The sequence below is a fragment of the Bos mutus genome, chromosome 19 (assembly GCF_027580195.1).
Source record: "Bos mutus isolate GX-2022 chromosome 19, NWIPB_WYAK_1.1, whole genome shotgun sequence".
NCBI lineage: Eukaryota > Metazoa > Chordata > Mammalia > Artiodactyla > Bovidae > Bos > Bos mutus.
In genome coordinates this window covers 26788615-26816593 of record NC_091635.1, presented here as the reverse complement: position 1 = coordinate 26816593, position 27979 = coordinate 26788615, and the positions used below count along the sequence as shown (strand labels likewise).

At 55.7% G+C, this 27979-nt stretch overlaps 2 protein-coding genes across 4 annotated transcripts; both read right to left on the bottom strand.

The window, feature by feature from the left end:
- Nucleotides 1-60: 60 nt before the first annotated feature.
- Nucleotides 61-1300, bottom strand: TCAP (titin-cap). The gene is made up of 2 exons (XM_005898002.3): nt 1141-1300; nt 61-912 (listed from the first exon to the last, which is right to left on the bottom strand). The coding sequence occupies exons 1-2, from the start codon at nt 1248-1250 to the stop codon at nt 522-524; spliced, it is 501 nt and encodes a 166-aa protein (XP_005898064.1). The 5' UTR covers nt 1251-1300; the 3' UTR covers nt 61-521.
- A 153-nt stretch (nt 1301-1453) lies between these two features.
- STARD3 (StAR related lipid transfer domain containing 3) lies at nt 1454-27640 on the bottom strand. Of its 3 annotated transcripts, XR_011467993.1 has the most exons (16): nt 27502-27640; nt 14544-14822; nt 9026-9103; nt 8593-8670; nt 8412-8510; nt 7894-8011; nt 7592-7690; nt 7308-7363; nt 6846-6938; nt 6130-6192; nt 5865-5960; nt 5419-5498; nt 5229-5333; nt 4371-4616; nt 4110-4203; nt 3671-3703 (listed from the first exon to the last, which is right to left on the bottom strand). XR_011467993.1 is itself a non-coding variant. In XM_070389779.1 (15 exons), exons 2-15 carry the CDS (start codon nt 14769-14771, stop codon nt 3599-3601), a joined length of 1392 nt encoding a protein of 463 aa, XP_070245880.1. In that variant the 5' UTR covers nt 14772-14822; nt 27502-27640; the 3' UTR covers nt 1454-3598. The 3 variants fall into 3 exon arrangements, 2 of the variants coding, with proteins under 2 accessions (XP_070245880.1, XP_005898061.1); XM_070389779.1 differs by lacking the exon at nt 4371-4616 and having other exon boundaries at nt 1454-3703; XM_005897999.3 differs by lacking the exon at nt 4371-4616 and having other exon boundaries at nt 1454-3703; nt 8412-8465.
- Between the last annotated feature and the right edge of the window lie 339 nt (nt 27641-27979).

The following is a 27979-nucleotide window of genomic DNA, read 5'->3' as shown; positions in this document are numbered from 1 at the left end:
AGTGAGCATTGGTGGGGACACCAACGGCGGGCCCCTCAACCACAAGGAAAGAGACGAAACTCTGGCACGTGATTGAGCGTTTATTGCAGCACTAACAGAGGGTGCTGGGGGCTCCACCCTGCCTCTGCCCTCTTCACGTCCCCCTCCCTCCAGTCTCCTTCCCAGAGCACTCCAGATCCTCTTACAGTTTTTCTTCACCCTTCTCTGAAGCTGAAATCTGGACTGGGGTCACTCCTCTCAGGGGCCTCTTGCCCTCATCAGCTTCTTCTGCCCTTCCTCCTGGGACTGGGGGTACTTGGCTGTGCTGGCCCCCAGCTCTTCACCTTTTGTGCCCATTGTCCGCTCCCCTCCCTCTGGGAACTCAGGAGATCCAGGCATCCTGGCCTCTGGCTCCCTCCTCCCCTAGCCCCCAACTCTGGGCAAACTACGAAGCATCCGTGACCAGCAGCTCCCCTCCATGGTCCTAGCCAGGAAGGGCCCAGCCCAGGGCAGGCACAGTGGAGCCCGAGTCACGGTCCCTCTCAGCCTCTCTGTGCTTCCTGAGACATGGAGCGAGACAGGGAGCGACGAAGGGTGCCGGGCTTGCTGACAGGCACCACGGGAGGCAGCTGCTTGGTGATCTCGGCCACATCCTGGCGGTCCACGCACTGGCCTCCCAGGGCTGTTTCCAGTGCCAGCAGCTCCTGCAGCTGGATGGGGGTCTCCTCGCGCTCCTCCTTGGTGCCCACCTTGGCGGGGGTGAAGATGGGCAGAGGCAGCACCCGCTGGTAGGGCAGCTGGTACTCCTGCAGCCCACGGCCGAGGATGCCCATCCGCATCACCAGCCAGGGGGAACGCTGCACCAGCGCCTGGCACTGCCCCTGCCGGTGATAGGTCTCATGCCGCTGGGTATCCTCCTCATGAAGGGAGCAACTGGGAAGGAGAAGCGAAGGGACGCTGAACCCGAGAGCTGCTGCCCGCCACTCACCAGCGGGGCAGCAGAGCTCCCTGGGGCTGCTGGAGGGGCAACTCCACTTTCCCCAGCAGGCACTCTCCTGGCCCCCACCCCCAAAACCTCTCCCAGGCTTTGTGCTCTGGTCTCATGAGTCTCAGGAAAGGTGCTCTGAGAGGATGGGGGACCCCTGACTGGCCAGCACTCACCCCTCCTCAGGCCTTGTGGACAGCGTCAGATCCTTCCACTCAGCCCAGAAGGCCTCTCGCCGCTCACAGTTCTCCTCTGACACCAGGCAGCTCAGCTCTGAAGTGGCCATGATGACTGCTCACTCCCTCTGGGCTCTCTTCCTTCCAGGCCCTTTAAATAGCCCCCTCCTCCCCCTCTTTCAGGGGCTATTTTCAGCCCCTCTGGCGTCAGATGCTATAAGCAGAGCCAAGACTCACTGATGGGGGACTCTGAGCCCAGGGCAGGGCTCGGGGGGGTGGTACCCAGATTCTGGCTGCCCCCAGGTCAGAGGTCAGCTTCTGAAGAGATCAAGATGCTCCAGTGGGGGCAGGGGTCCCCAGAGTGACACCTCCAGGTGTCTGACACTCTTCAGATACTACCCGTGACCAGGCACATGCCCAGCCTCGTGCCACCTTGGCACTTGCCATCTGCCCCACCCCTTCCCCTCGCCCAGGGAGGACAGCGGCTTGTCTGTAAACAGAGCGGGAAACAGTAGGAACCAAGGCCTCCTCTGGGCGCTGTACCAGGCCGTCAGGTCCTGTTCCCGCTGCTCTCCTCTGCCTGGGCTCAAGGGCACGTCACACCTCCGACCATGCCCCTCCACCAAAAGGACAGTGCCATTCCTCAGGTGTCTGCCCCCAAAGGCCTGGCTCCCAACCACCTCCCCAGCAGGGGCACTGGAAATTAATTCCACCCCTGGGATCCTGGACACGAAAGAGGGGGGAGGCGGCCCCCCGACTCTACCCCCTCACTCAGCTGGGGTGAGACGGGACTCCAGCAGTTCCAGTGGGTGGCAGCCAGTTCTGGCTCCAGCCCCCAAATCAGCCATAATGAGGCTGTCTGAGTAGGGGGCAGCGTCCACCCCCTCTGGGCCTCATTTTCCTCACTTTCTGTTCACAGTGGCCTTACCAGAAGAGCTCTGGGGGCTGCCAGCTCCAAGGTGCCATCGGGCGGGGCCTGGCTCTGTCCCCAGGGAGCAAGCCAGTCGAAGGGCTTGTAGGGACAGCCCCGCCCCCAGAGCAGCAGCGCGTGCAACAGGAGGCTGGCACACGGGGAAGGCACGGGGGAGGAGCAGCAGGGGTGTCACTGAGTGGACAAAGCAAGGGCACCAGGAAATCCAGGGACAGAGGCTGTGATGAGACCCTAGCAGGCAGGCCCGTGGGCCCCCTCTTGATTACTGAGCACTACACCCAATCCTTGGCGCCTTTCATCTTACACAGCTTTAGCAAAGTAGGAAATGGAGGCTCAGGCAGGCAGACCTGCCGGGGGTCACATGCCTAGCCGGGCCCAAGAGGCAACACCCCCACCCCTGAGTCTAAGCAAGTCAGCCCCTCAGGAAGCCTGCAGGGAGGGAAGGAGGGCCATTTCCCAGTGGTCCCAAGTGTGATGGGCAGAGAGAGGAGGTGAGCAGAGCCCAGAGGTGCCTCAGTGACCCAGAAGCCCAGGCCTCGCCTCCAGGCTCCTCCCCGACAAACGTGCAGACCCCAGGATCAGCTGAGGCCTACTCGGGGTCTTTCCAGGTCTCCCCTACCTCCCGCCTCCCCATCCTGGGCTGGAGACCTTAATCTAACCTTCCTTAGCAGGAGACCTGGCCGGGAGGCAGGGAATCTTTCTCTGACCACTTATCTGACCAGCTGAACGGGGCGGGGGGGCGGTTCGAGAACTGGGTCCCCAGCTGGCTCTATTCTGGCTCTGGGAGGGTGGGTCATGTGTAGGCTGAAGCAGGGTTCCTTCCCCTAGGCCCTGCGTGCTGCCCTTTTTTTTTCACTCTCAAGAGGCCAGGCTGCAGGGGCTTTTTTTTTTTTGAGTTCCTGTTTTTAATTGGCTCAAATTACAAAGGTCCCCAAGGAGGCACTGGGGGGTGGGGGTGGAGGGCAGCAACCTGGAGACAGCCTGGGAGGGGCAGGCTCCCTGCCAGTGCCCACCATCCCCACCTGCCATCCACACCCCTACAAGTGGAAGTGCAAGTGGAGAAAGGTCCCAGACCCTTTAAATAATCCTAAAAAACCATGATGAGAGAGGAGCTCCCACACCTTCACACTGGTGATGAGCTGCCCTAACTTTGGTCCTGGCCAGGGTCCTCTCCCGCTGAGTCCGTGGCTCCGGTTAAAGACCCCGCCCCAGGCCAGGTAGGGGACAGCGGGTCTCCTCCTCCCAGAGGCAGGGAGGCCGTGGAACCGTTGGCAGGAAAGACCCATTCGGCGCAGCAGCAGAGTCCCAGCGCTTGAGCCCTCAGCCGGCCATGGCCGCCCCCAGGCGCAGTGAAGCTCGGTGTAGGGCGGGAGCTCAGGTCACAGAGCTGCTGTGGAGGAAGCTCCCCCCTCCCCACTGCTGAGGCCAGGTCCTCAGTGGGCAGTGGGAAGCCCAAGCGGTGCCCCTCTCTGGCTCTGGAGGCCGTGGCAACAGGACCCTGGCCCGCAGGGTGGTGAGGAGGCACCCTTATGCCCGGGCACCCAGCTCTCCAATGCGCTGCCGCAGGTGGAAGGCAAATTCGAACATGGTGGCTGCGAGGCTCTGGTGGATGAGGTACCGGGGCAGGCGGCCCTGGGGGAGGCGAGGAGAAGTTCCAGGAAGGCCGGCCCTCAGCAGGGACTCCCCCTCAACAACTGGTGCCCAAATGCAGGTGCAACTCTGGCATGTAGCCAAGGCCGCCCTCTCCCCCACCCCTGGCAGGAAGAACATGCCGTACCCCGGTCTTGGCATGAGTCACACAAATAGACCCGGGAGGGGGTGGGCTGGCAGCCAGCCACCCTTCCTCAGGCCTCAGGAGTCAGAGGTAAAGAGGGGAGGCACAGGGCCTCAGGGCGAGAAGACCGTCTGGACCCTGCCCCCAGTTTCAGAGGAAGAAAGGAGGCAGAGAGCAGGGAAGCCGGGAGTAGGGACGCCCAAGGTCACACAGCACAGTCCCCTCCACTCCGCAGAGCCTGCCTCGGAGCCCCAGCATGCCCACCTTGAGATCTGTATTAAGGATCCAGATGAAGGTGCAGACTCGGGGATTACTGGCCAACTTGAGCACGATGAAGCCCCCAGGACCATTCTCTCCCCTGAGGAGAGATGCACTGGTAGGGGACCTTGGAGCCAGGCGAAACCCCTGATTTCCGCTCTGCCCTGACCCACCTTGGACTGGGGTGGAAGGGGGAAGGGAGCTGCTGGTCTGAGCAGGGCCAGAACGGGTGTCCCAGAGGCCACAGGATACAGCCCCCCACCCCACCTGCCATGGGGTGCTCAAATCCTCCTTCAACAGCCGGTCGATGTTTGCACAGCTCCAGGGGCAGGGCGTGTACCACCTTCCAGCTCTCATCTAGTCTGTCCAGGGACTCCGGTAGTGCGGGGGTGAGCACTTCTCACGGGGCCCAGCTCTGGGAGCAGTGCAGAGCCGCGGGGCTCCACGAGGGGGCGCCTTCTTGGGAGGCCACAGGCCTGAGCGGTAGGATTCCCATCCCATCAGCTCCCCTGCCTCCATAGATAAGGGAGCTGGCGTCAGGAGGGGAAACGAGCTTGCCCATCACCCAGCAAACACTGTGGTGGTGGTGAGACCAGAGCCCCGGGCTGACACGCAAAGAACAGCGCTCTCTGCGGAACCCCGAGACAGAAGGGGAAGTGTCGAGTATCTGGGAGGAGGCCACCCACAGCGCTAGGACTAGAGAGCAAGGGGGCTGGAGGAGGCCGTGGAACAGACAGCAGAGGACTCAAGCTTCTTCCTTTGGGTACCTCCAAGCACCATGAGGGTAATGCAAGGCCAAGGGACAGGGAGAAGGGGATGAAAGGCAGGAAGGTGATGCTTCAGAACACAGAGCCTCCTGCTGTGCCGGTCCCCTAGACCAGCCACCTCATGGCTCCCAGCCCCCTTCCCGACTGGTCCCTATTCATCGCCACCCTCGGTCTACCCTGGAGCTCCCCTGAGCCTGGTGGTGGTCCCAGATAAGCAGGAGTAGGGACAGTGGGACCGGGGACAGGAAGGCGACCTCAGCAGGAGAAAGTGCCCAGCTGTACACACCAGTCCTGCCCTGTTCTCACGGCCACGAGGGGAGGAGCCAGTGCGCATGACTCCAGGCAAGGTTCAGCTCACCTGACGTATTTGTGCGTCGGGGGCTTGGCGCAGTGCGTGGTGGCGATGCCCGCGGACAGGTATCGGTCTCGGCGCCGCTCGATGCGTCGGACATTCACAAAATCCCTGGAGGGGGATGATTAGATGAGGGGGGTGTGTAGAAGGCCCAAGGGCAGGAGGCCTGCCTGAGGGGGCGGGTAGGGGGGCTCACCTGGGGGAGACCACGCCACCTGCGGCCCCTGAAGACACATCATAGGAGATGAGGGTGTTGTCCTCTACTCGCTGTAGGATCTGCGGGCGTCAGGGCAGACATAAGGTGCAGCCACCCCAGGAAAGCCCCGAGGATGGGCCCAGCATCTCAGGAAAGCCCCCAGGTCAGCCGGCTCTCTGCTCAGGCCCCGTAATTAGGAGCCACTTCCATTCATGGGCGCTGGACCCAGCACTCTGAGCATTTTGTTCTTCCATCTTCCAGACCCTCTCTTGGAGGAAACTATTACCACCATCCCCATTTTACAGATGGGGAAGCTGAGGCCCAGAGTAGTTCAGTGATGCGACCCGGGTCCCCAGGGGGTTCACTGTTCACACTGGATCACGCCCTCACCTGCCTGATGGCTCTGCCCTGAGGGGTGCCAGGCTTGGACCGCTGGCTCAGCTCACCTGGCAGGCGGTCACCGTCTTGTTCCATAGCACCATCCTCTCAGGCTGTAGGATTACCTCCTGGTACACCAGCTCCGCGGGGCAGGGCAGGAAGGTCTGGGGCGGGGTGGGCAGAGGGCTGGATGGTGCCAGATGTACTTGGGCACACCAGCCCTTTCCTGTTGGGTGGGAGAAACCTGCCGGAGGGTCCCCACACCACCAGGCCCTTCCTGGATGGAGTCCCAGGCAGAGCAAGAAGCTCCAGAGCACTCTTTCCATCACCCACCTTCAGAATGAAGGTCTTGCCGTGAAAGGGAATCTCGATGGTGTACACAGTGTCCCCATATTCCTATGGCAGGGACAGAAGGGCACCAGGGAGGTGAGTGGAGGGTAGAAGAGGGCCGGGTTGAGGGCAGGAATGGGTGACGGGCAGGGCAAGATTTTAACAGCTCAGAGGAGAAAACTTTAGGAATCTGGGGGATATCTGAGCAACCATTAAAAAACAATGGTTCTGACAAACGTCCTGCCATGAGGAGAGAAAGGCTTTTGATATCAAGTTAAAAGGCAGGAGCACAGCAGCAGCTGCAACCACGAAGGCCTGTCTCTCCAGGCCGCCGAGGCTGCCAGGGGAACTGGCCAGAGAAAGGGACGGGGATGTTTTCCCCCTGTTTTCCAAGCTCTCTGCCATCTTTCTAGATAATATTGTTTTGGTCATGAAACAAAACACCGGACACAGCACAGAAGCCTGGCTTCCCCTTCAAAGCTGGAGCTGAGGCGGCAGAGCGGCAGGGGCGGGGTCGTGGGGGGCGGTGAGCAGGGGAGGGGCGCTAGAAACGTCCAATCCAGGCCAAGGGGCTGACCCCAGGGCCCAGCCCCCTCCCCTGGGCAGAAATAGGGTTCCAACCCTTGCAATCTTTGGGCTTCTTTCTCAGGCCTCAGAAAAGGGAGGGAAAACTCCCTACAAGCCAACTCTCAGGGTCCCGTGGGAGAAAACTTTCTTACGTTATTCTTCTCAAACTTCCAGTTCTCCTCTTGGGCCAAGATCTGGTCCACCACCGCCATGGCCTCCTTCCCCTGAAGGACGTACTCCCGTTCCTGGCCAGGGAGGGGAGGCAGGAAGTGGTCAGCCTGGCAGCTGCACCCCTCTGGGTCTTTCTCTAGACACTCCACACATCTCTTTCAAAGGCCTGATTCAGCTGGATGTCCAGATGCAGGGTTTGGGCTGGTCTCCTGCGCCCGCTGAGCTCCCGGGGACCAGGTGCTGCGGTTGTTACCCCAGGGCCCAGGCAGGAAGGAGACCACTGGGCCTGACTGACAGTGAGCCAGACACTCAGATGGACACTGACAGGCCTTCAGGCTGCCTAAGGTCTGCCCTCCTCTGGGAAGCCCCTGCCCAGCTGGCCGAGCCCAGTGCTGGCTCCTCTCTGGGGTGCCCACCCCAGGTAGGGGTAGGCAGCCAAATACCTGGGCAGAGAAGCTTTTCTTCCCAACAATTTCGTCATCGGATTCATTGTCAGACCCTGCAGAAAAACAAGCACGGAGGACAACGGGAAGAGGTGGGGAGAAGGGGTGGGGGTGAGGGATTGGGGTACAAGTGCAATGGTGTGTGGGGGGATAAGATTGTGTGTGGGAGAGGGCTGCTCGCTTTCTCCAAGGAGCTGACAGAGGACGAGAAAGGACAGACCCAGCTATCCTGCTCCTCATAAAGCCCCTCCCTGGAGGTAGTTCCCCCACCCACCAACCCTCACCTGCAAAGGATTCTGGGGGTGAATAGAACTGGCCCTCAGATAGAGCGCCGGAGAAGAGCAGGGGTCCTCGGGCGACAGCAGCCTGGGCGGCAAGGTACCCTGGGGGGCAGACGTGGGCAGCCATCGTCCCAGACCAAGGACAATCATGCCTTGGCAGCCTAGGGTCCCCCGGCCCAGGCTCTCTTTAAGGCTCTTGGAGGCAGAGTTGGCAAGAGAGCTCAGAACTGGCCCTCATGCCAGAAACTCTCCTCTCTTGGGTGGGGGTGACCCTCGCTGCATCCCCTCACCCCCCCAGCACTCACATCGCTCCTCCTCAGCCTCCTGAGGTAGGACTTTGAAGTCAAGGAACCAGGTCTCCAGCCAGGCGAGGACAAAGGAGACGATGGGGAGCAAGTAGCCGAAGGCCCCTTTGCTGAGCAGCTGCGGAGGGGAGGGGGCTGAGCTCCACAGCCGGGGGCCACCCCAGACCCAGAGCCCCACCCCGGGGCTGCTGACTCTGGCCTACACCCCACTCCTGGTACCAGCTGCTTGGGCCCCCCCTGTGGCACATGCCTCTAAGATGGAGGGATTAATGAATTCTACAGCATGATACACTAAGGTCAGCCTGGAGGAGGAACTTTCTGTTCTTAGGATTTCAGCAGGGCAAGTGGGCAAAGCCAGTGAAGCTGACCCCTTAGAAAAAGCCAAGGACAGGAATCCTCCTCACCCAACCCTGACAACAGGGACAGAAACCCAAAGTCAGAGAAGCAGTCCCTTCTTGGGATGAGCCCATCCCGCAGGCCAGATGCCCACCAGACCAGCCAGACCCCGAGCCACTGACCTCAGAGAGGATGACCTTGACGATGAGGAATGCACTGGACACCAGCGTGGTGACCTGTCCAGGGGAGGGAGAGAGAGACAGACAGAGCGAAGACGGAGCCTGGGGAGTAAGTCCTCCTCCATCCCATCCCATGAGCCAGCCCAGCCAGGGCCCGAGAGCTGCCAGGAAAGTGGCATCTTACCGCAATCACCCACCAGTGCCGGAGCCGCAGCACGGCATAGCCCAGAAGCAGTCCGGAGAAGCGGAAGAAGGCCAGGACCTGGCAGGGGAGTGGAGGAGCTGTCACAGGCAGCCATGGGCCCCACCCCGGCCGAAGGCTGGCCGCCCCTCCAGGCTGCTCCCCCAGGCTCCCCACGCAGTGTGCACGCCCCAGCAGGGAATGGCCGAGGCCAGGTCAGTGCTTCTTTGGGGATTACATGTGACCTCCTTGGACGGGGGTCTTGTCTTCCCCTCCCACTTGGGGCTCTCTGAAAGCAGGGCCTCATTTGGGAACAGGCTTGAATACAGAGGGCTCCCTGATCAGATTAGGATGCATGCTGCAGGAAGAAGAAAATCCAGCCAAAGAACCCTGTCCCTGCTCCCTCTCTGCCCGCAGGATCTCCAAGGCCACTCACAAAGATGTCAAAGAAGGAAGTTTTAAATCTGTAGTTGATGATCTCCTGCTCCAGGTTCTTCTGGATGCCTGTGTTGGTCTGGAAGAGAGAGAGGTGGGTAGGACCAAGTCCCCAGGGCTGCCCTTCGTCCTCCCAGAGGGGGCAGGTGGAACCTGGAGGAGAGGCTGTAAATGCTCAGCTACCACCTGAGAAGCCCCGAGGCACCAGGCGAGCTCAGCCAGGGGCCTGAGACCCCAGCGCTGAGACTGTTCCTCTAAGGATCCAGGCAGTCCAGACAGGCAGAGCTGAGCCTCCTGACACTCGTGAGCACACTGCCTAGGAAGGGGCAAGCCTGGAGGGCCTTGGGAGGTGATGGGCCCTATGCAGGCACTATGCTGGCAGACAGCGAGCTGGGAGCCAGCCTCTCCCATGATTTCCTCTCCCTCCCACCACTGCGGTGCTCCATCTTCCAGCCAAGCATCCATCTGGGGTGACGGGGACCAAGGGTGGGCAGTGGTGTCAGACGGAGCCCCAGGTGGCAAATCGATTGATTAAGTTTGTACTTAATGGGCAAAATCCATCAAGCTGCTAGAGAGGATGGCATGCAGAGTAAGCAGACTGGTCCTTGCCTCTGCCCTTGCCCTAGCCACCCACATTTTCAATGGGATCCCTGAGAGCCTGGCTGGGGAGTAAGGAGTCCGGATGCCCACTGAAAGCTAGACTGCAGCCTGATGCCTCAGGTGGAATGGGGTGGCAGGCTTGTGCCTCTGCAGGTGGGGTGCCAGCCTCCAGAGAAGAGGGGCACAAGGGGACTCTGGGGGATGGAGTTTGGGAGCCCTGAAGGGGAAGACCCTTCACGATTACCTAGATTAGGGCTTCTGATTTCTGGAAGATGATCTGAATTGGGGTTGTGGAGGGGAGTGAGGTGTTAAAGATACAGATGTTGAGACGCTGGGTCTGAATCTCGAGGTGAGCCGAGCATCTGGAATGGCTGTAAAGCTCCTGAGCGATTCTGATGCTCAGGGCAAAAGCCAGCCATCTGGACAGCCCCTCACTGAGTCTCGAGCCCTGGTGCATCCCCATCAAATGCCTCAGCCTCAAGACCACTCTGCACCCCATGGAGTCAAACGCCTTGCTGACATCACAACCCACCCCAGCCTGATCCTCCTCTTACTCCTCAGACTACGCCCTCTTGGGCTCCAGAGTCAGAGCTGCAGGTGGGGTGCCAGCAGAGCTCCAGCTCTGTCCACAGAGCTCTCTCTTCCATGGTTTTCCTCTTTACAGATAACTCTCCCTTGCCTGCATACCCACCGGCCAGCCCACTGCATCAGGACTCAGGACAGTAGAGTTCCTGCCCTTGTTTTGCCAGCTCTGGCTGCAAGATCTTGGCGCCGGTCTTACAGCCTGGTCAGGGTCCTTGCATACACTGGGCAACATGCAGTCTGTTAGAAAACTAAAAATAGGGACTTCCCTGGTGGTCCACCTGGTGAAGCTACCAGGGAAGCCCAAGGGGATCATCCAAAGAAGGTTTAAGACCTCAGAAACTCTTTAAATGACCCTGAACCTCGCTGATCCTCAGCTCTCTCATCAGTAAGGTGATCCTTAAGGACCAGTGGCTAAGACTCTGTGCTCCTAATGCAGGGGGCCTAGGTTCAATCCCTGGTCAAGAAACTAGATCCCATGTGCCACAACTAAGACCCAGTCAAATAGGCGCTGTGTGCTCAGTCGTGTCCGACTCTGTGACCCCATGGACCGCAGCCCACCAGGCTCCTCTGTCCATGGAATTCTCCAGGCAAGAATACTGGAGTGGGTTGCCATTTTCTTCCCCAAGTAAGTAAATAATAAGTCAAACTAAGTAAATAAATATTTTAAAAAAACTAAAAATGCATACGTTTCAAAGTATGAAAATGGCAAAATTGAAAAATTAATAAAATTTTAATTGTCCACCAAGAGAAACATGATGTTAATTCTCTGAACTGTTAAATTCAGCGTTCTGAAACTTTTTGTCAAATCTGAAAATAATTTGGAGATTAGATTTTCTCACTCCACGAGCATTTTCAAGTCTGCATGACAACTGTTGAGCTATTACAGCCAGTATAGCCATATAGGTTCCAAAGTAAAATTGCCAAACATTTTTTCAGCTCTTTTCTGTCAAGAAAATATTATACATACATTTAATGAAGGATGTGGGTGAATTTTAGTGCCTGCTTTCACGCTGGAAAGTGAAAGTGTTAGTTGCTCAGTCGTGTCTGATTCTTTGCGACCCCATGGACTGTATCCTGCTAGGCTCCTGTGTCCATGGGATTCTCCAAACAAGAATACTGGAGTGTGTTGCCATTCTGTTCTTCAGGGGATCTTCCCAACCCAGGGATCAAATCTGGGTCTCCTCCACTGCAGACAGATCCTTTACCGCCTGAGCCACCAGGGAAGCCCAAGGGGATTGTCCAAAGGAATAAAGTTTAAGACCTCAGAAACTCTTCAAATGACCATAAACCTTGCTGAGCTTCAGCCGTCTCATCAGTAAGATGGTCTGTAAGGTCCCCCATGGCTGTGGCTCCTTCTCGCTGAAGGTGCCAGCTCACCTCTGTGCACAGAGGAGCATCACCCTCAAAGCCTTGCCTTGCCTTCCAGCTCAACATACCCAGAATCAAACTTCACCCCTAAACCAGCTCCTTCTCTAAGCTCCTCCTTTGTAACAACAGTCATTGTTTTCCTGACCCCTGAGCTTGAGAGGGTTTGTGACAGGTTTGTGACAGGAGGCAGTGATCAAGACCATCCCCAAGAAAAAGAAATGCAAAAAGGCAAAATGGTTGTCTGAGGAGGTCTTACAAATAGCTGTGAAAAGAAAAGACACAAAAGGCAAAGGAGAAAAAGAAAGATACACCCATTTGAATGCAGAGTTCCAGAGAATAGCAAGGAGAGATAAGAAAGCCCTCCTCAGGGATCAATGCAAAGAAATAGAGGAAAACAAGAGTGGGAAAGACTAGAGATCTCTTCAAGAAAACTAGAGATCTCTTCCAGAAAACTAGAGATACCAAGGAAATACTTCATGCAAAGATGGGCACAGTAAAAGACAGAAACAGTATGGACCTAACAGAAGCAGAAGATATTAAGAAGAGGTGGCAAGAATACACAGAACTACATAAAAAAGATCTTCACGACCCAGATAATCACAATGGTGTGATCACTCACCTAGAGACAGGCATCCTGGCATGCAAAGGCCTAAGGGCCTTACGTAGCATCACTATGAACAAAGCTAGTGGAGGTGATGGGATTCCAGTTGAGCTATTTCAAATCCTGAAAGATGATGCTGTGAAAGTGCTGCACTCAATATGCCAGCAAATTTGGAAAACTCAGCAGTGGCCACAGGACTGGAAAAGGTCAGTTTTTATTCCAATCCCAAAGAAAGGCAATGCCAAAGAATGCTCAAACCACCACACAATTGCACTCATCTCACATGCTAGCAAAGTAATGCTGAAAATTCTCCAAGCCAGGCTTCCACTGTGAAATTTCAGATGCTCAACCTGGATTTAGAAAAGGCAGAGGAACCAGAGATTAAATTGCCAACATCTGTTGGCATCCATCGAAAAAGCAAGAGAGCTCCAGAAAAACATCTGCTTTATTGACTATGCCAAAGCCTTTGACTGTGTAGATCACAACAAACTGTGGAAAATTCTTAAAGAGATGGGAATACCAGACCACCTTACCTACCTCTTGAGAAATCTGTATGCAGGTCAAGAAGCAACAGTTAGAATTGGACATGGAACAACAGACTGGTTCCAAATAGGGAAAGGAGTACGTCGAGGCTATATATTGTCACCCTGCTTATTTAACTTACATGCAGAGTACATCATGAGAAATGCTGGGCTGGATGAAGCACAAGCTGGAATCAAGATTGCTGGGAGAAATATCAATAACCTCAGATATGCAGATGATACCATCCTTATGGCAGAAAGCAAAGAACCAAAGAGCCTCTTGATGAAACTGAAAGAGGAGAGTGAAAAAGTTGGCTTAAAAGTCAACATTCAGAAAACTAAGATCATGGCATCCGGTCCCATCACTTCATGGCAAATAGATGGGGAAACAATGGGAACAGTTGGAGACTTTATTTTTTTGAGCTTCAAAGTCACTGCAGATGGTGACTGCAGCCATGAAATTAAAAGACGCTTGCTTCTTGGAAGAAAAGCTATGACCAACCTAGACAGCATATTAAGAAGCAGAGACATTACTTTGTCGACAAAGGTCCATCTAGTCAAGGCTATGGTTTTTCCAGTGGTCATGTATGGATGTGAGAGTTGGACTATAAAGAAAGCTAAGCGCCAAAGAATTGATGCTTTTGAACTGTGGTGTTGGAGAAGACTCTTGAGAGTCCCTTGGACTGCAAGGAGATCCAACCAGTCCATCCTAAAGGAAATCAGTCCGGAATAGTCATTGGAAGGACTGATGCTGAAGCTGAAAGTCCAATACTTTGGCCATCTGATGTGAAGAACTGACTGATTGGAAAAGACCCTGATGCTGGGAAAGACTGAAGGCAGGAGGAGAAGGGGACGACAGAGGATAAGGTGATTGGATGGCATCACGGACTCTATGGACATGAGTTTGAGTAAGCTCCGGGAGTTGGTGATAGACAGGGAAGCCTGGCATGCTGCAGTCCATGGGGTCACAAAGAGTTGAACACGACTGAGTGACTGAACTGACTGGGCCTGAGACCTGGAGGAAGGACACCTGCCATCCAGAACTCTGACCCACTTTGCACAAGGAGGACAAGGGGAGGCTCAGAGAGGCTGAGTCCCTCGCTGAGCTCACACAGTTGCTATAGAGCAGAAGCTGGGACAGGGGACCAAGCCCAGGACGCCCTGGTTCCATGCTCCTGCCTCTGCATCAGGTCCTGCTCTGCCCTGTTAGCACCCGGAGATTAGGTTCCACCGCCAGCTGGCCAAGCACTGCATGGCAGGGGTGGGGGGTGGGCAGACTCCACCCTGACAGGCAGCTCTGTCTCTAAACCATTAGGTGGAATCTCACCAAAACCAAGAGGCCAAAACTGGGGACACTGGAAGAATGCCCAAGGTGGGGAAGGAAAGCTGGGCGTCACTGGGAGTCTTTACAGATTGCCACCCACTGTTCCCTCTGCTTTCGGCACAGCGCCTGGGACACAGCCGGGACTCAGAAATGTTTGCTGAATGAATGAATGAACTAAGCCAGAGAGCAAAGTAGAGCAGAAAGACAAAGGCTCTGATAGCTCCACCAGAGCCCTCTGGGATCCCGCCTCCTTTCTCAAGAGTGTCCACTAGGGGCCAGTGTGGTGCAAAGGTGTGAGTTCTGGGTTCAGACCCTGCCTTCTTCACACACTTGCTGAAAGACCTTGGATAAGCAGCTTAACGTCTCTGTGTTTCTCTCTCTGGAAGATGAGAACAGCTATTCTTCTAGTCTCATTCTTCATTTTACCTGGAAATCAACACACCCCCAGATGCAACCCTCTGAGGCCCGGGCAATACCCCTCCCCCAACCTGACCTGTGCCCCGAGCCTCGCCCCACTCACGTTCAGCTCAATGATCCAGAGCAGGGAGATGAAGAGCAGGTCGAAGGTGACGAACAGACAGAAGGTGCGGCGGACGTCGGAGATGGCCCGGCGCTTCTCCGACAGCGGCGGTGGGAGGAGGTGAGAGGAGAGGCTCTGGCTGTGGGATAGCGACGAGCCCAGGGAGGCCACGGCCGGCAGGCTGCGCTCCAGGTCGCGGGCCAGCAGGTCCCCGGACAGCTTGCTCATCCTGGCGGGCCCCCACCTCCAGCCAGGTTGGGCTGGGCCTCAGCAGCAGGGCTGCAGGGAGGCAGGGTGGCTGGTCAGGTCCTGGTGTCAGGGTCCAGGAACACTCGGAAACCTCCTTCGTCCTTTCAAACGCAGCCCTAGGACCCCGATTTGTTTCCAAACACATCTGCCCCCCACCCTCCGCCTAACTCTGTGGCCCAGGGCCCTCTCTGCCTCATTTTCCTCTGCGGCCTGACTTCCAGGCTGGAGGGGTCTGAGCATCCTTCTCCCTCTGTCCTGCTTCTTCACCCCCCCCACCCCAGGCAAAATCCTGCAGCCCCATGGTCACCCTTGGGGGCCTCCTGGGTCCTCCCTGGGGCCACAGCCTGTTCCTGCCAAGCCCTGCCCTGTAGTTCAGCCTCTGGGCCTGTCAGCAGCCTCTGGGTCGGTCCCACCCCCAGAAGAAGTCAGCCCCAAGCTCTGTTCTTTGTTTTCCAAGCACAAAGCCACATTCCCTCCCAGCAGCCAGCCCTACCCTCCCACCCCCTGATCCATGGCAACTGGGAGGGACTTCCTAGAGCAGTGTCTCTGCGCAGGCCAGCCCCGGAGGGATGGTGGGTTGAAATCTTGGTCCCTTCTCTCCGCCACCCCCGCCTCAGGCCCAACCAGCTCTCTCCTGCTCCTAATGGGTGGGCGCGTCTCCAGGTTTTCTCTACCCCCACCCACAGCAACCACCTCTAGACAGCCAGAAAAAGCTTTTCAGAACATGAATCAGATCCTGCCATTCCCTGTTCACAACCCTCCAAGGGCTCCCCTCTGGTCTGAGGATAATAGACCCTCCTCATGGTGGTCCTCGCAAGATGGGGCCCCATCATCTCACTGTGATGGCCACCCTGGCCTTCTAGGTCCCTTTAAATGGCAGCCTGGTCCTGCCTTGGGGGCCTTACACCCAGATCTCCCCAGTCCTTCAACTGGCAGCTCCAAGGCCCTCTCCTCACAGCCTCGCACCCTCCTTCCCCAGTCCCAGTGAATTTACCGGGCTTCACCTTCTCCGGTAATCTCACTGTGTTCCATGTCCACACAGGGCAGAATGGTTCCTCCTATTCCTCACACAAGACAGCCGAGGCTCCAGGAAGTGAATGGATGTGACCATCCATGCCTTATCTGCCCATGTGACCATGAGGATGAAATCCTCATAAACCCGAGAGACAAAGTGGGCAGTGGGGCGCTCCCTCCCTGCTGAGCAGCCCCCAGGCCTATGGTCCTTGCTCTACCAATCTGCTGGCAGGGACCCTCAGAGGCCCTGTCCCCCAGGCGGGGGAAGGCAAGGTTTAGGCTTGAGCAGAGGGGAGCTGAAGCAGCATGGTGGGGCCTGAGTCTCTGGGAGCCCATGAAGAGTCTCCCTGAGTCTTCTCACATGCAGAACCAGAGGGCAGGTCTGGGCGCCACTGGAAGGGGAGCCCTGGGTCTTTGTGCTTGATTCTGGGAAGGCCAAGATCTAACTGGTCCCCTCACCATAGCCGTCCATCCCCTCTACACATTTGCTGTCTGGTCTCTTCCATGCTTCAGCTACTAAGTCGAAAACAAGCCCCCATTCTGTGGCCAGCACGGTTTCTGAGCAAGCCGGCTCACCCATCCCTCTACCTCTGTGCCAACCCAACAGTCAGGACTGACTGTTCTCAGCAGAAGCACCACCCTTTACTACTCTTTCAGGGTGTCCATGCTAAGCTCATCTGGAGGAAAGCTGGACCAGCTCTGGAAGGTGGCGGCCAGAAGAGGGGGCCAGAAGAGGCTGCTGGCAATGGGACCCCCCAACATCTATCAGCCAGATCTGGTGTCAGACTCTACGCTCAGCATCCCTCACTATGACACAGCCGCAGCCCCAGGGCGGGTGACATTTCCTTGTCTCTAATAGCCCGCTCGTCTTCTGCCAGACCTGTCTCCATCTCTCCTCTCTCCTGTCTCTCTCACAAGCTACCTCTTCACCATTCTTTGGAAGTGTCTCTGTACCCCCTCCCACGTCTGTCTTTATTCCGCCCCCTCTCTGGGTCTTCCTCTCCACTTCTCTCCCATCTGCGAGTGTCTCTCCACCCCCATCAGATTACTCTCTCTCTGGTTTTCTCTTATGTGTCTCTCTCTCCTTTCCTACCTGCCTTCACCTTCTCCCCCTTCCCTGTCTCACTGCAGGGTGCTGTGGCTTCCCCACTCCCTGTCTGCTCCCGGGTCTGTCTAGTCTTGCCCCCTGGCCTTCTCCCTCCCCTTCTGGGGACAGGACCTGGGTGGCAGCAGCTTGGGTGTGAGACACACTTGGCGTACAACAGCACTGACACTCACACACCCAGACGACCATGTGGAAGTGAGAGACACAGAGGGGGGCCGAGAGCAGAGGTGCTGGGGGAGCCCGAGAGAGCTGCCAATGCGGGGGGTGCGGCAGGTGAGGGAGCCAAGCACACGGGGCTCTGCAGCAGGGGTGAGGGCTTCTGGCCAACAGTCAGAGAGAGCAGGGTTCTGCGTCACCCTCCTCCGTGAAAGAAACTCAGCATCCAAATAAGCAAGAGCTGGAAGAGGTGAATGAGTTCAGGGGCAGCCATCTGACCTGAAAAACTTTGGGCAAGTCCTTCTTAGCAAGCCTCCATTTCCCTATCTGGGAGAACGGTCCATTTTTTTTTTTTAATGTATTTATTTTTTAATTGAAGGATAATTGCTTTACAGAATTATGCTGTTTTCTGTCAAACATCAACATGAATCAGCCATAGGTATACATATGTCCCTTCCCTCTTGAACCTCCAGGAAAAAGGTCCGTTAAAAAAAAAAAACCCTTTTAAGAGAAACTTAACATCAACCAAAAAACCTTACCTAGGATCTCAATATATAAAACAGATATATTTGCAGGGCAGCAAAGGAGATGCAAACATAAAGAACAGACTCATAATCACAGCAGGGGAGGAAGAGGCTGGGATGACTTGAGAGAGCAGTGCTAAAAGAGAGCAGTAGTACACACGACCACATACAAAACAGCCAGCCAGTGGGAGCTTGCTGTGCGATGCAGCGAGGGCTGGTGCTCCTGACATCCCAGAGGGGTGGGGTGGGGAGGGAGGTGGAAGGGAGGTTTAAGAGGCAAGGGACGCGTTTATACATCTGGTCCATACTGATGTATAGTAGGAACCACCAAAATATTGTAATTATCCTCCAATTTAAAATAAAATGATTTTTTAATTAAAAAAAAAAACATAAATGTCAATGTTTGGCAGAAACCAACACAATTCTGTAAAGCGATTATCCTTAAATTAAAAAATTAATTAATTAAAAAAAAAAGAAAACAGATAAAAACTGGGAATCCCCTGATGGTTCAGGGGTTAAGACCTTCACGGCCAAGGGTGCACGTTCAGCCCCTGGCTGGGGAACTAAGATGCCGCAAGCTTCGTAGTGCAGACAGCAGATAAATACAATGGATAAAAACAGGACTGTATAGGTCCTGCCATAGGATGTGGCCACAGAGAGCCCCACAAGTCAGCCTTCCTCAAACTCCATCCAGGGTCACCCTGAGGAACCTCCATGGGTGTGGTTTGAAAAACTCAACTCAGATGACGTTGAAAAGTTTTGAGTTCCGTGAGACCACTTGCTAGCTCCAGATATGAAAACCACCTTGGCCTAGAACTGCTCTCAACAGTCCCCAGAACACTGGCCCGGGAGGATGGAGGCAGCTGCCGGCAGGGCGGACTGGCCTCCACCCTCCCGACAGGGGAGGCAGGAACAAGCATCAGGAGGCTGGGGGCAGCAGGGCTGCCACCCAGCCCCCTGGGAGCAGCGTCCCCCTGCCAAGCCCACCGCCTGCCGTCACCAGCCCCTCCCCAGCACCTTCAGAGGTGTCAGGAGGGGAGCAGCACGTGTGGCGTGAAGAAGTCGGCCTGGGCTGACTGCAGACGTGACACCTGACGTGCTTGTGGAAGCTCAGCTGCTTGGAGAGAGTGGGGTGGTGGTGGGGGGGGAACTGGTGGTTTTTCTCATCCTGGGTCAGAAGGGTAAGAGGGGTTGGGAGGAGGAGGCCAGGCAGGTCTCTGGGCACAGGGAAAGCTCTGGGGGCCCCTCACGCCCACTTCCAGGCCTTCTCTGACTGGCCCCAGGAAACGCTAGCCCGGGGGCAGCAGAAGCTTTTGGGTGGGTCCCCACTCAGCAGACGACAGCAGGCAGCTGGTACCTCTGAGGCCGGGGTTTGACTCTCGGTCCACCCTCACCAGTCTTGCGACTGGGGCAAACAGAACATTCTGAGAATCAGCTTCTTCAGTTGCATTAAATAAGGGGAATGATAATATACTTAGTGCCACAGAACTGTCCACTTAAAAGTGGCTAAAATGGCAAATGTTATGCTGTGCATGCTTTCCCACAATAAAAGGCAGCATCTCCCATCTGTGATTGCTACCAATGATTGCTGCCCCACAGGCATTTAGAGAAGTGTTAGGGGAAGGATGGCTGGTGTTTGGCCGGTGAGGGTGGAGATGGAGCAAGCGGGTGGGCAAGGCCATTCAGGTGAGAGGTGTGCGGTGTGGGGGGGTGGGGGCTTACACACAACAGTGATGTGTAATAAACTGCCCCCAAAGGCCTGAGTTCAAATCTGAGCTCCACAGTTCACGTGCCAGATGACCCAGAGTAAGCTGTCCAAGGCTTCAGCCCAGGCTTCCTCCTTTGTGTGAGCTATGGGCCAAGTTACAGAGGCTCCAGGCAAGCGTGTGCTCCTGGGGAGGTGGGCGGGGGGTGTCCTGGCTCCCTGCACAGGCTCTGGGGGGAAGCCCGGACTGACCTCTGATGCTACCTCTTCCCACTGGTGCCTGACCCCCCAACCTCCCCCAGGGCTCCATTTCCAGTTCTTAGGTGGCTGGGGCACAGACAGGGCTCTTCCCAGGCCTCAGTCACACCCTGGGCTGGAGGCTCCAACCATCTCTCTGCCAGTCTCTGGCTGACATTTCCTGACCAAAGCAAGTCTGCAATGCGCCTATGTCTGTCACTCACTTGGCAAGACTCCGAGGCTGCACCTGGAAACGGGGACTGGGGGATACCTGTATTGACCCTGGGGCGCCTGGTGGATCAGAGGAGACAGCTGTGCATGGAGAGCACGGAGAACAGCCCCTGATGTCACAGAGTAAGGGCTGCACAGACAGGAGCCATGGCCGCCGCTGCCACCTCTGTGGGCCTCTCCCCTTCTCCTCTGCCCAGCTTCCCACGGAATGTCAGGCCAACCTACACAAGTTCCAGATAGAGCTCCCTCCACCAGCTAGGCTCTGTGACCCCGAGCAGACAAACACCCCATCTATGTCCAAAAACGATTCTCACCTCAGAGCAGTACGGCATCTCCAAACCCTCTCCCCAGGCCAAGGGGGCAGTAGACGTGGGCTCAAAACACGTGCCCCACCCTGGATTCCCACCTTGTATGCACGAGCGTGCTGTAGCTTCAGTCATGTCCAACTCTTTGTGACCCTGCGGACTGCAGCATGCCACGCTCCCCTGTCCATGGGATTCTCCAGGCAAGAATACCGGAGTAGGTTGTCACATCCTCCTCCAGGGGATCGTCTCCACCGAGGAATTGAACCTAGGTCTCCTGTGACTCCTGCATTGCAGGTGGGTTCTTTACCACTGAGCCACAGGGGAAGCCCGGATTCCCACCTTACTAGTCACTGAACCTCTCTGTGCCTCGATTTTCTTCTGTATAAAACGGGGTAATGGTAGTATCTGCTTCTTAGAGGTATTACAAGGTTTAGGCAACTTTTTACACATAAGGACCCAGAACAGTCCCCAAAAAAGAGTGACTGCTGTGGAAGGGTTAGCTAACATGACCCCTGTATCATCTTAGGTGGAAACAGTCTCGAGTTCTGACAGCCTCTGTGGGATGGCTTCAGGCCAGGGCTGGGGTTGCTCTGGATTGAGACTGCTGATGCCCAGGTTAATGGAGAATCCACAGACGGGCAGCAGACAGAGGCTCTGTGTGCAGAAGAGGCTGGCCTCAGGTTGTGTTCTGCCACTGGCCAGCCTGGGAGGAAGCTGGCTCAGGGAAGGAGGACAGCAGACCAAACAGGCCTGTGCATGATCCAGACGGGCCAGAAGAAAGCAATCCGGGCTGGCAGTGGCCCCGCCGGCCCCCTGCAGACATCCTCTCCTTCACTCCTGGCATCTGTTGCCAGAAGCTGTAGAGGTGACAAGACTGAAGCTTGGAGAGGCCTGCCCACAGCCTGGACAGGACGGAGTTGATCCCAGGGGCACGTGGGCTTCCCCTAGTGCTGGGCTAAACCTAAATGTGGCCACCTTCAGGCCCTGTGGGGAGCGAGGTGTCAAAAGACCCCAAAGAGTTTAATAGCCAGAGCCTGTAGAGAGCTCAGCACCTTCCCCTCCACATCCGAACCATGAACAAATCCTTCCAAGTCCAGCCAGTATCCGCCACTGCTCACCACTAACAGCACCCTGCCTGAGCCACGATCTCACATTTACTACAGCTTCCTGACTGCCTCCTTGCCCTGGTCCCAAGTCTGTTTCAATACGGCAGACAGAGGGACCACAGTAAACGTCAGGCTGCACCTCCTCGACATCCCAAACTTCCAACAGCCTCAGCTCCCCCACAGTAAAGGCCAAAGTCCCCGTCCTGGCCTACAAGCCTCCTCCTCCCCTGGTGCCTTCTGCTCCAGCCACACTGCCCTGTGGACACATCCAGCATGCTCCTACCCCAGGACCCCTGCTCCTGCTGTCGTGTCCGGATTTCCTCCCCTTGGTCTCTGCAATGTTCCCTCTCTCTGGAGAGGCCTTCCCTGAACCCTCTATTCAGCCCCAGCCTGCATCCCCTCACCCTGCTTCCTTCTTCACCGCAGACATTATATGTTTACTGATCTGCTTCCTGCCTGTCTTCTCCCACCGGATCAGGGACACCCTGCCTGCTCACGGCTGCATATCTGGTTCCGGCACCAGTCTCACAGCAAATATTGAAGAAGTGTGCTGAACGACCGCAGCATCACATGTACAGGTGCTCCTGCACACACTCACACCCAATCCTGGAGGAGCAGCCCCACCAAACCAGCCTCTGCTAAACTGGACTCCACCCTCATTGGAGTCTCGTGTTACCCAGAGCCTGGGCCCTTCCTCCACCAGCAGGCAAGGGGGAGGACTGGTTTCCCACGCAGCCTTAAGCAGGGTGACTGCTCCCCTCCTCTTCTCTGAACCCAGACTCACAGGGAAAGGCCTGGGTGCAGGTTTAAATCCCTAGGATAGCGAGGGTCCCCACCACTCCGCTCTTGTGATGGGATTGACACGCCTCCCCCAATACTCTCGAGCCACTGGCTGTTCCCAGGATACACCATGGCCAGTTGGGTCTCCCTTCATACCTCCAGTTCCCTTGGGAGGAACTCTTAAGTCTTTAGAGACCAGTTCAAAAGTTGCCTCCTGGACAAACCTCACTCTCAGCTCAGGCTTCCCCAAGCCCAGATCTCGGGACCCTGGCTCAGCACTTCAATCCCCACACCCCTAGACTTTAGCCTCAAACTCATCTCTCCTCGAGCCTCAAACTCATCTCTCCTCGAGCCCTTGAGGCTCAGGTCATGCACATGTCAAGTAGGTTCACTGGCCTATGGATCACCCTGGAAAAAGGGAAAGCGCGTAGATTTGGGGGTTGGTCAGGAAACCTGGAGTCAAAAGCCAAAGGCCATTCTTTATTACTCCGTGGGCCTTTGAGTCTCTCTGAAACTCAGTCTTCTCATCTGTAAAACAGGGATGGTAGAGTGCCCACATCACAGAGCTATTGAAAGAATTAGAAACAACAGCTGCAATGTGCCTGTGCTTAATTAATGGCACCCCACTCCAGTACTCTTGCCTGGAAAATCCCATGGACAGAGGAGCCTGGTGGGCTGCAGTCCATGGGGTCACTAAGACTCGGACACGACTGAGCGACTTCACTCTCACTTTGCACTTTCCTGCATTGGAGAAGGAAATGGCAGCCCACTCCAGTGTTCTTGCCTGGAGAATCCCAGGGACGGGGGAGCCTGCTGGGCTGCCGTCTGTGGGGTCGCACAGAGTTGGACACGACTGAAGCGACTTCGCAGCAGCAGCAGCATGACTACTATCAGCGGCCACGGGAACAGTGTTAGAGGCAGGGCCCTGGGCCAGGCACATGCAGCACGGCACTCTGCCCAAACTGAGGGTCCATCAGTACTTCTGGATGGTAGGATGGGCCCTGATCTCAGGGAGCTGACCCAGGATGTTACATATTAGGCTCTCCTGTAGTTCAGGGATCGGTGACCTATGCCATCAGCCTCAGCACAGCTGGCTTCCTAGTCTCTACTGTGCCCCACCCAGATGGCTTGGGAAGTTCCCTGGAGAAGCAGGGAACTATGCCCCTAAAGAACCCAGGACACAGCAGCAGTGACAAGTAAGATCTCAGAGGCCAAGCCAGGCTCTTTCCCTTTTCCTTCTGAGGAAGTGAACAGGGCCCAGTCAAGCCAAAACAGAAACTGTATTCATCACGGAACGCTCCCACACTGCCCTAGCCCCAGGAGGTTCTGAAGTACAGTTTACAGGCTTTCCTTGTGACTCAGTTAGTAAAGAATCCACCTGCAATGCGGGAGACCTAGGTTTGATCCCTGGGTTGGGAAGATCCCCTGGAGAAGGGAAAGGCTACCTACTCCAGGACTCTTGCCTGGAAAATCCCATGGACAGAGGAGCCTGGTGGGCTACAGTCCATGGGGTCACAAAGAGTCAGACACGACTGACCGACTTCACTTTCATTTTCTTTCTTTCACTTTCACTTACTGGAAAATCCTATCAAACTGAGATTGACTCAGCCCTTCAGCTCCCTCCACACGCCAGGCCCTATTAAATGTCAGAGATGTCCCCAGCTCTGTGACTCTATGACCCCAGCCTACTCAAGGGCTGGTGAGTGAGGCCCCATCGGTGCTGTTGGATAAAACAGGACTAATGAGGTTGAGTTCTCAAGGTCAGTTTGGAAAGGGCTGGTCCATCTTCCAGGGCAATCTCAGTCCTATGAGCCTAGGTGACAGAAGGGCCCTGCAGGGGCGGGGGTGGTTCAGAACAGACTCCTCCCAGCACTGGCCCTGACCAGCCCCTTCCCAGGCAGAAAAAGCTCAGAGGAACATACAACAGGCAGGATGGTATACCTCCCTTGTCCCTCGTCCCACTGATGGGGCAGCTGTCCCTTTGGGGACTGGGAGCCCAGGGCAGTTTCTGGGACATGGTTGTAGACCTGGAGTCAGAAGACAGTTCCTGCTGAGTGAACCTGACCTCACCTCCCAAATCTCAGCTTCTCTGTCTGTTAAAACGGGGCCAACAACCTCTGTCGTTGAATGCAACAAGTGTGAGCTGTCAAATGTACACAATTTTTGGTCTCACCCACACCCTTTCCCCCAAACAAGTCCGAGTGTCGGAGAGCTCGGTTTCCCACAGCAGGTAAACTGAGAGCCTACAGCGTGCCAGCCACTGTGTTGGTCCCTGGGGATATTCACTCAGGGGGTCCACGTCTGCGAAGGGAGGCTGACAGATAAAGGCACAGTGCCACGCTACGATCAGCACTTTCAGGGAGGGGTGAACAAAGGACTGTGGGCTCCCAGAGAAAGGAGCATCTGACCCAGGCTAGAGTGGGGGAGGTCAGGAAAGCCACAGGGAGGAGGAGCCATCTGACCCAGGCCTCTGCATCTATCAGCCGGAGGCAAGGAAGATGGGCACTCCGGGCTTGAACAGAAGCCCAGAATCTGGTTTAAAACACAGGCCCAGCCCACAGGCATGCGTGCTGACCTTACCCCTAGGGCCCTGCCCCCAAACATGGGTACCAAGCCTCCAGACCTCCCCAGGGCATGGTCTCTGCAGGCTCCTAACCCGAGGGGATACTTCTTCGCGGCCAGGTGAAGAAAGGAATCTGCCCTCATGCCCACCTCAGCCCCCTCCCCTGAAGGAGCTCTCCAACTGGAGGATATAGCTTTCCTTTCTCTGAGCCCACCCTGGTCTCTGCCTCCTGCTGGTACTCATTCTCTCACCGAGGGCCCCTAACTGTCAGCTTCTTTGGGAAGTTACTCTTGGCCTTTTTCTTCCTTGGGTTCCCAGAGTTCTGTGTACATTTCTCTAGAACTCATGCTTGAAAGTGAAAGTGAAGTCGTTCAGTCGTGTCTGACTCTTTGCAACCCTGTGGACTGTAGCCTACCAGGCTCCTCCGTCCATGGGATTCTCCAGGCAAGAGTACTGGAGCAGGTTGCCATTTCCTTCTCCAGGGGATCTTCCCAACCCAGGGATCAAACTCGGGTCTCCCGCATTGGAGGCAGACACTTTAACCTCTGAGCCACCAGCCTGGCCTCTAACATTTATCCATTTCCAGACTCATTTTCTGAGCAGAATGACATGGGATCTAGGTCTTCTACTATTTTGAATCCTCACCCAGATCCTGCCCCTAATGCTCTCTACCCCAGCATTTTATTTACTGACAAAGAGTCAGGCTTTGCAGCTCTGAGACAGAATGAGAAGCCACATCAACTATTCTCAAAAAGTTGATAAAATTAAAAATCAGAATCACTGTTCTTTATCCTTCTTATGTAAACAGTAATAATAGTTAACACTGATTTACTGAGCATGCCTGTGCTCACCGTTTTAAGCCCTAAACATACACTATTTCATTTAATCCACGATAACTGTACCAAATAGGCACAGAACTATCTCCATTTGCCAAACGAAACTGAAGCTCTGCCTTCATCAATATCATAAGATAGTCCTGGGACCCAGGAAGTCCAGTTCATGAGTCTGTATCCTTCATCATCAGGCTATTATGGAGAGGGTGCTGCAGGGACTCAGATGGGACAATATTTAGCCTTGGGCAGGGGCGGTGATCCAGAGGTGATGCTGCCTGAGCAGAGCACTAAAGGTCAAGTAGAAGGTAGGCAGCAGATAAGAGGAAAAGGGACTTTCTAGGCAGTGGGGCTGGTGCATGCAAAGCCATGGAGACACAAAATGGCAAGGTGTGGGCAAGCACATCCTGCAATGTCATATTATTGGACCTCAGGGTACACATAGGGTAGGAGAGAGAGCCGTGTAATCTGTGCTAAAGATTCAGCCTTTCCCATAGGCACTGGGAAACCATTCAAGGGTTGTAAGCAAGGAAGTGACATTATGAGACATCTTTTTCAAGGACCAAAAGAGTTACAGTTGGGACACTGGGTTGCAGGCGGCCGTGAACTGGAAGTTCAGTCACCGCAATCATCCTGATGAGAAACATATCGACAAGGTGCTGACAACAGAGTCAGAGGCATGGGACCATGTGCGAAGCATGTTAGGAAGTTACTGGACTAGGTCACCTCTTAGATATGAGAACTGAGAAAAAAGAGAAGTATAAGATAATTCTCAGGTTTCTGGCTAGGATGGGGTAGTTGAGAACAAATGAATCTGCAGGGGACAAGATAAATTTGAGTTCAGACAGACTGAGTGGCAGCTGAAGTAGAGCCATCCAACTGGTAGCTGGATGGCCAAGCCTGAGGCTCCAGGGAGGGGCTTGGCTGAAGCTGGAGATCTGGGTGCCTTTCTGGTATCCTAAAGTTGAAGCCAGGCTTCCCAGGTGGCTCAGTGGTAAAGAAGAATCCACCTGCCAATACAGGAGCCGCAGGACACTCAGGTTCAGTCCTTGGAGGAGGAAATGGCAACCCACTCCAGTATTCTTCCTGGGATAACCCCATTGACAGAGGAGCCTGGAGAACTACAGTCCAAGAGGTCACAGTTACACACGACTGAGCCACTGAACACAAACGGACACAAAGCTGAAACCATGAGAGTAGATGAGACCATCCAGATTAAGTGTACAGAATAAGGGGCTGGGCAAGAAGAGATTGTGAAACAGTACTTCTGCAGTCAGAGGAGTAGGAAGAAAATAAGGGGATGCTGACGCGGAGGAAGCCAAAACGGGGGGAAGGGGCACATATCCACTATATCAATTACGAGTTAGTGTCACTGGTGTTATGCACCTTTAAGAACTCAAGAAAGATATCAAAGAGCCCTTCTGATGTCCATTAAGAAGTCATTCACTGCCATTTCCCAAGGAACTTGAGGGAGCCCGGATGACAGTGAGACGGAGACCTACAGGAACTTGCAGATATTTTCCTGCTCATTTTTAACCCTGCTACTGCTACTGCTAAGTCACTTCAGTCGTGTCCGACTCTGTACGACCCCATAGACGGCAGCCCACCAGGCTCCCCCATCCCTGGGATTCTCCAGGCAAGAACACTGGAGTGGGTTGCCATTTCTTTCTCCAATGCATGAAAGTGAAAAGTGAAAGTGAAGTCGCTCAGTCGTGTCCGACCCTTAGCGACCCCATGGACTGCAGCCTACCAGGCTCCTCCATCCATGGGATTTTCCAGGCAAGAGTACTGGAGTGGGGTGCCATTGCCTTCTTAACCCTGACACCTCCCATATCCAGTTCTTGCTCTTAATACCCAGACACCACCCCCTCACAGTGAAAAGAAAAGCTATGGAGGGCGATCCGGGACGCCCTTCCCGGACTCTTTCGAGTGGGTGGGGCCGCGGACTGTCAGAGCAGGAGACCCCTTAACCTCGCGCGGGGTGGAGCTGAGGAAGGGGGCGGAGCTGAGGAAGGGGGCGGAACGTGGGGAGCAGGGGGTGTGGGAAGGGTAGGACGGAACCACGAACGGACACCCGCTAGGGAGACGGGATCCGCTGGCAAGACGTAGCCCTTGTACCACCACCTGGTCCCAGTGACCTCTTGCGGACCCACCTGCTCCATGTCAGCCACGACCCCAGCTCTTCCTACCCGCAACCGCAATCTGACTCCACCGCCCCAGCAGCGCCTCCGAGCGGAAAGAGATCTCCCGACGCCACTTCCGCCACTGAGTCCGCCCCCGAGAGCGATCCGGGACGTGCGTAGGACTGCAGCCCCGCCCCTTCCCCTCAGCCCCGCCCCCAAGCCCTCGGGCCCCACCCCCCGAAGTCCGGAAGTGGGGACTGAAGCCGAAGTTAGGCTTGAAAAGAGCTTCCTAATGGTAGGGGGGATTGGAAAGAAGCCCAGAGACATCATCCTTGTTGGGCCACGAAAGCCTGGCACTATGGAGAAAAAAGGGTCTTCCCCAGGGGAGGCCTGTGGGGAGAGGGGTGGGGACGGGTCCTTTGTAGGATTTCAATTACTCTTGAAGGACTCCTCTCCCCCACCCACTTTCAGCCATCCTTACCGGGATCTAGAACTCCTAAGGTCTTCC

Bases quoted from the DNA above. Each gene is read 5' to 3' on its own strand.
- TCAP (XM_005898002.3), bottom strand. From the start codon at position 1,250: ATGGCCACTTCAGAGCTGAGCTGCCTGGTGTCAGAGGAGAACTGTGAG. The intron at 913-1,140 runs GTGAGTGCTGGC...TCTCCTTCCCAG, and splicing joins TCCACAAGGCCTGAGGAGGG to TTGCTCCCTTCATGAGGAGG.
- STARD3 (XM_070389779.1), bottom strand. From the start codon at position 14,771: ATGAGCAAGCTGTCCGGGGACCTGCTGGCCCGCGACCTGGAGCGCAGC. The intron at 7,364-7,591 runs GTGAGGGTTGGT...GTTTTTCTGCAG, and splicing joins ACCCCCAGAATCCTTTGCAG to GGTCTGACAATGAATCCGAT. The intron at 5,499-5,864 runs GTGAGCTGAGCC...TGACGCCCGCAG, and splicing joins AGACGGTGACCGCCTGCCAG to ATCCTACAGCGAGTAGAGGA.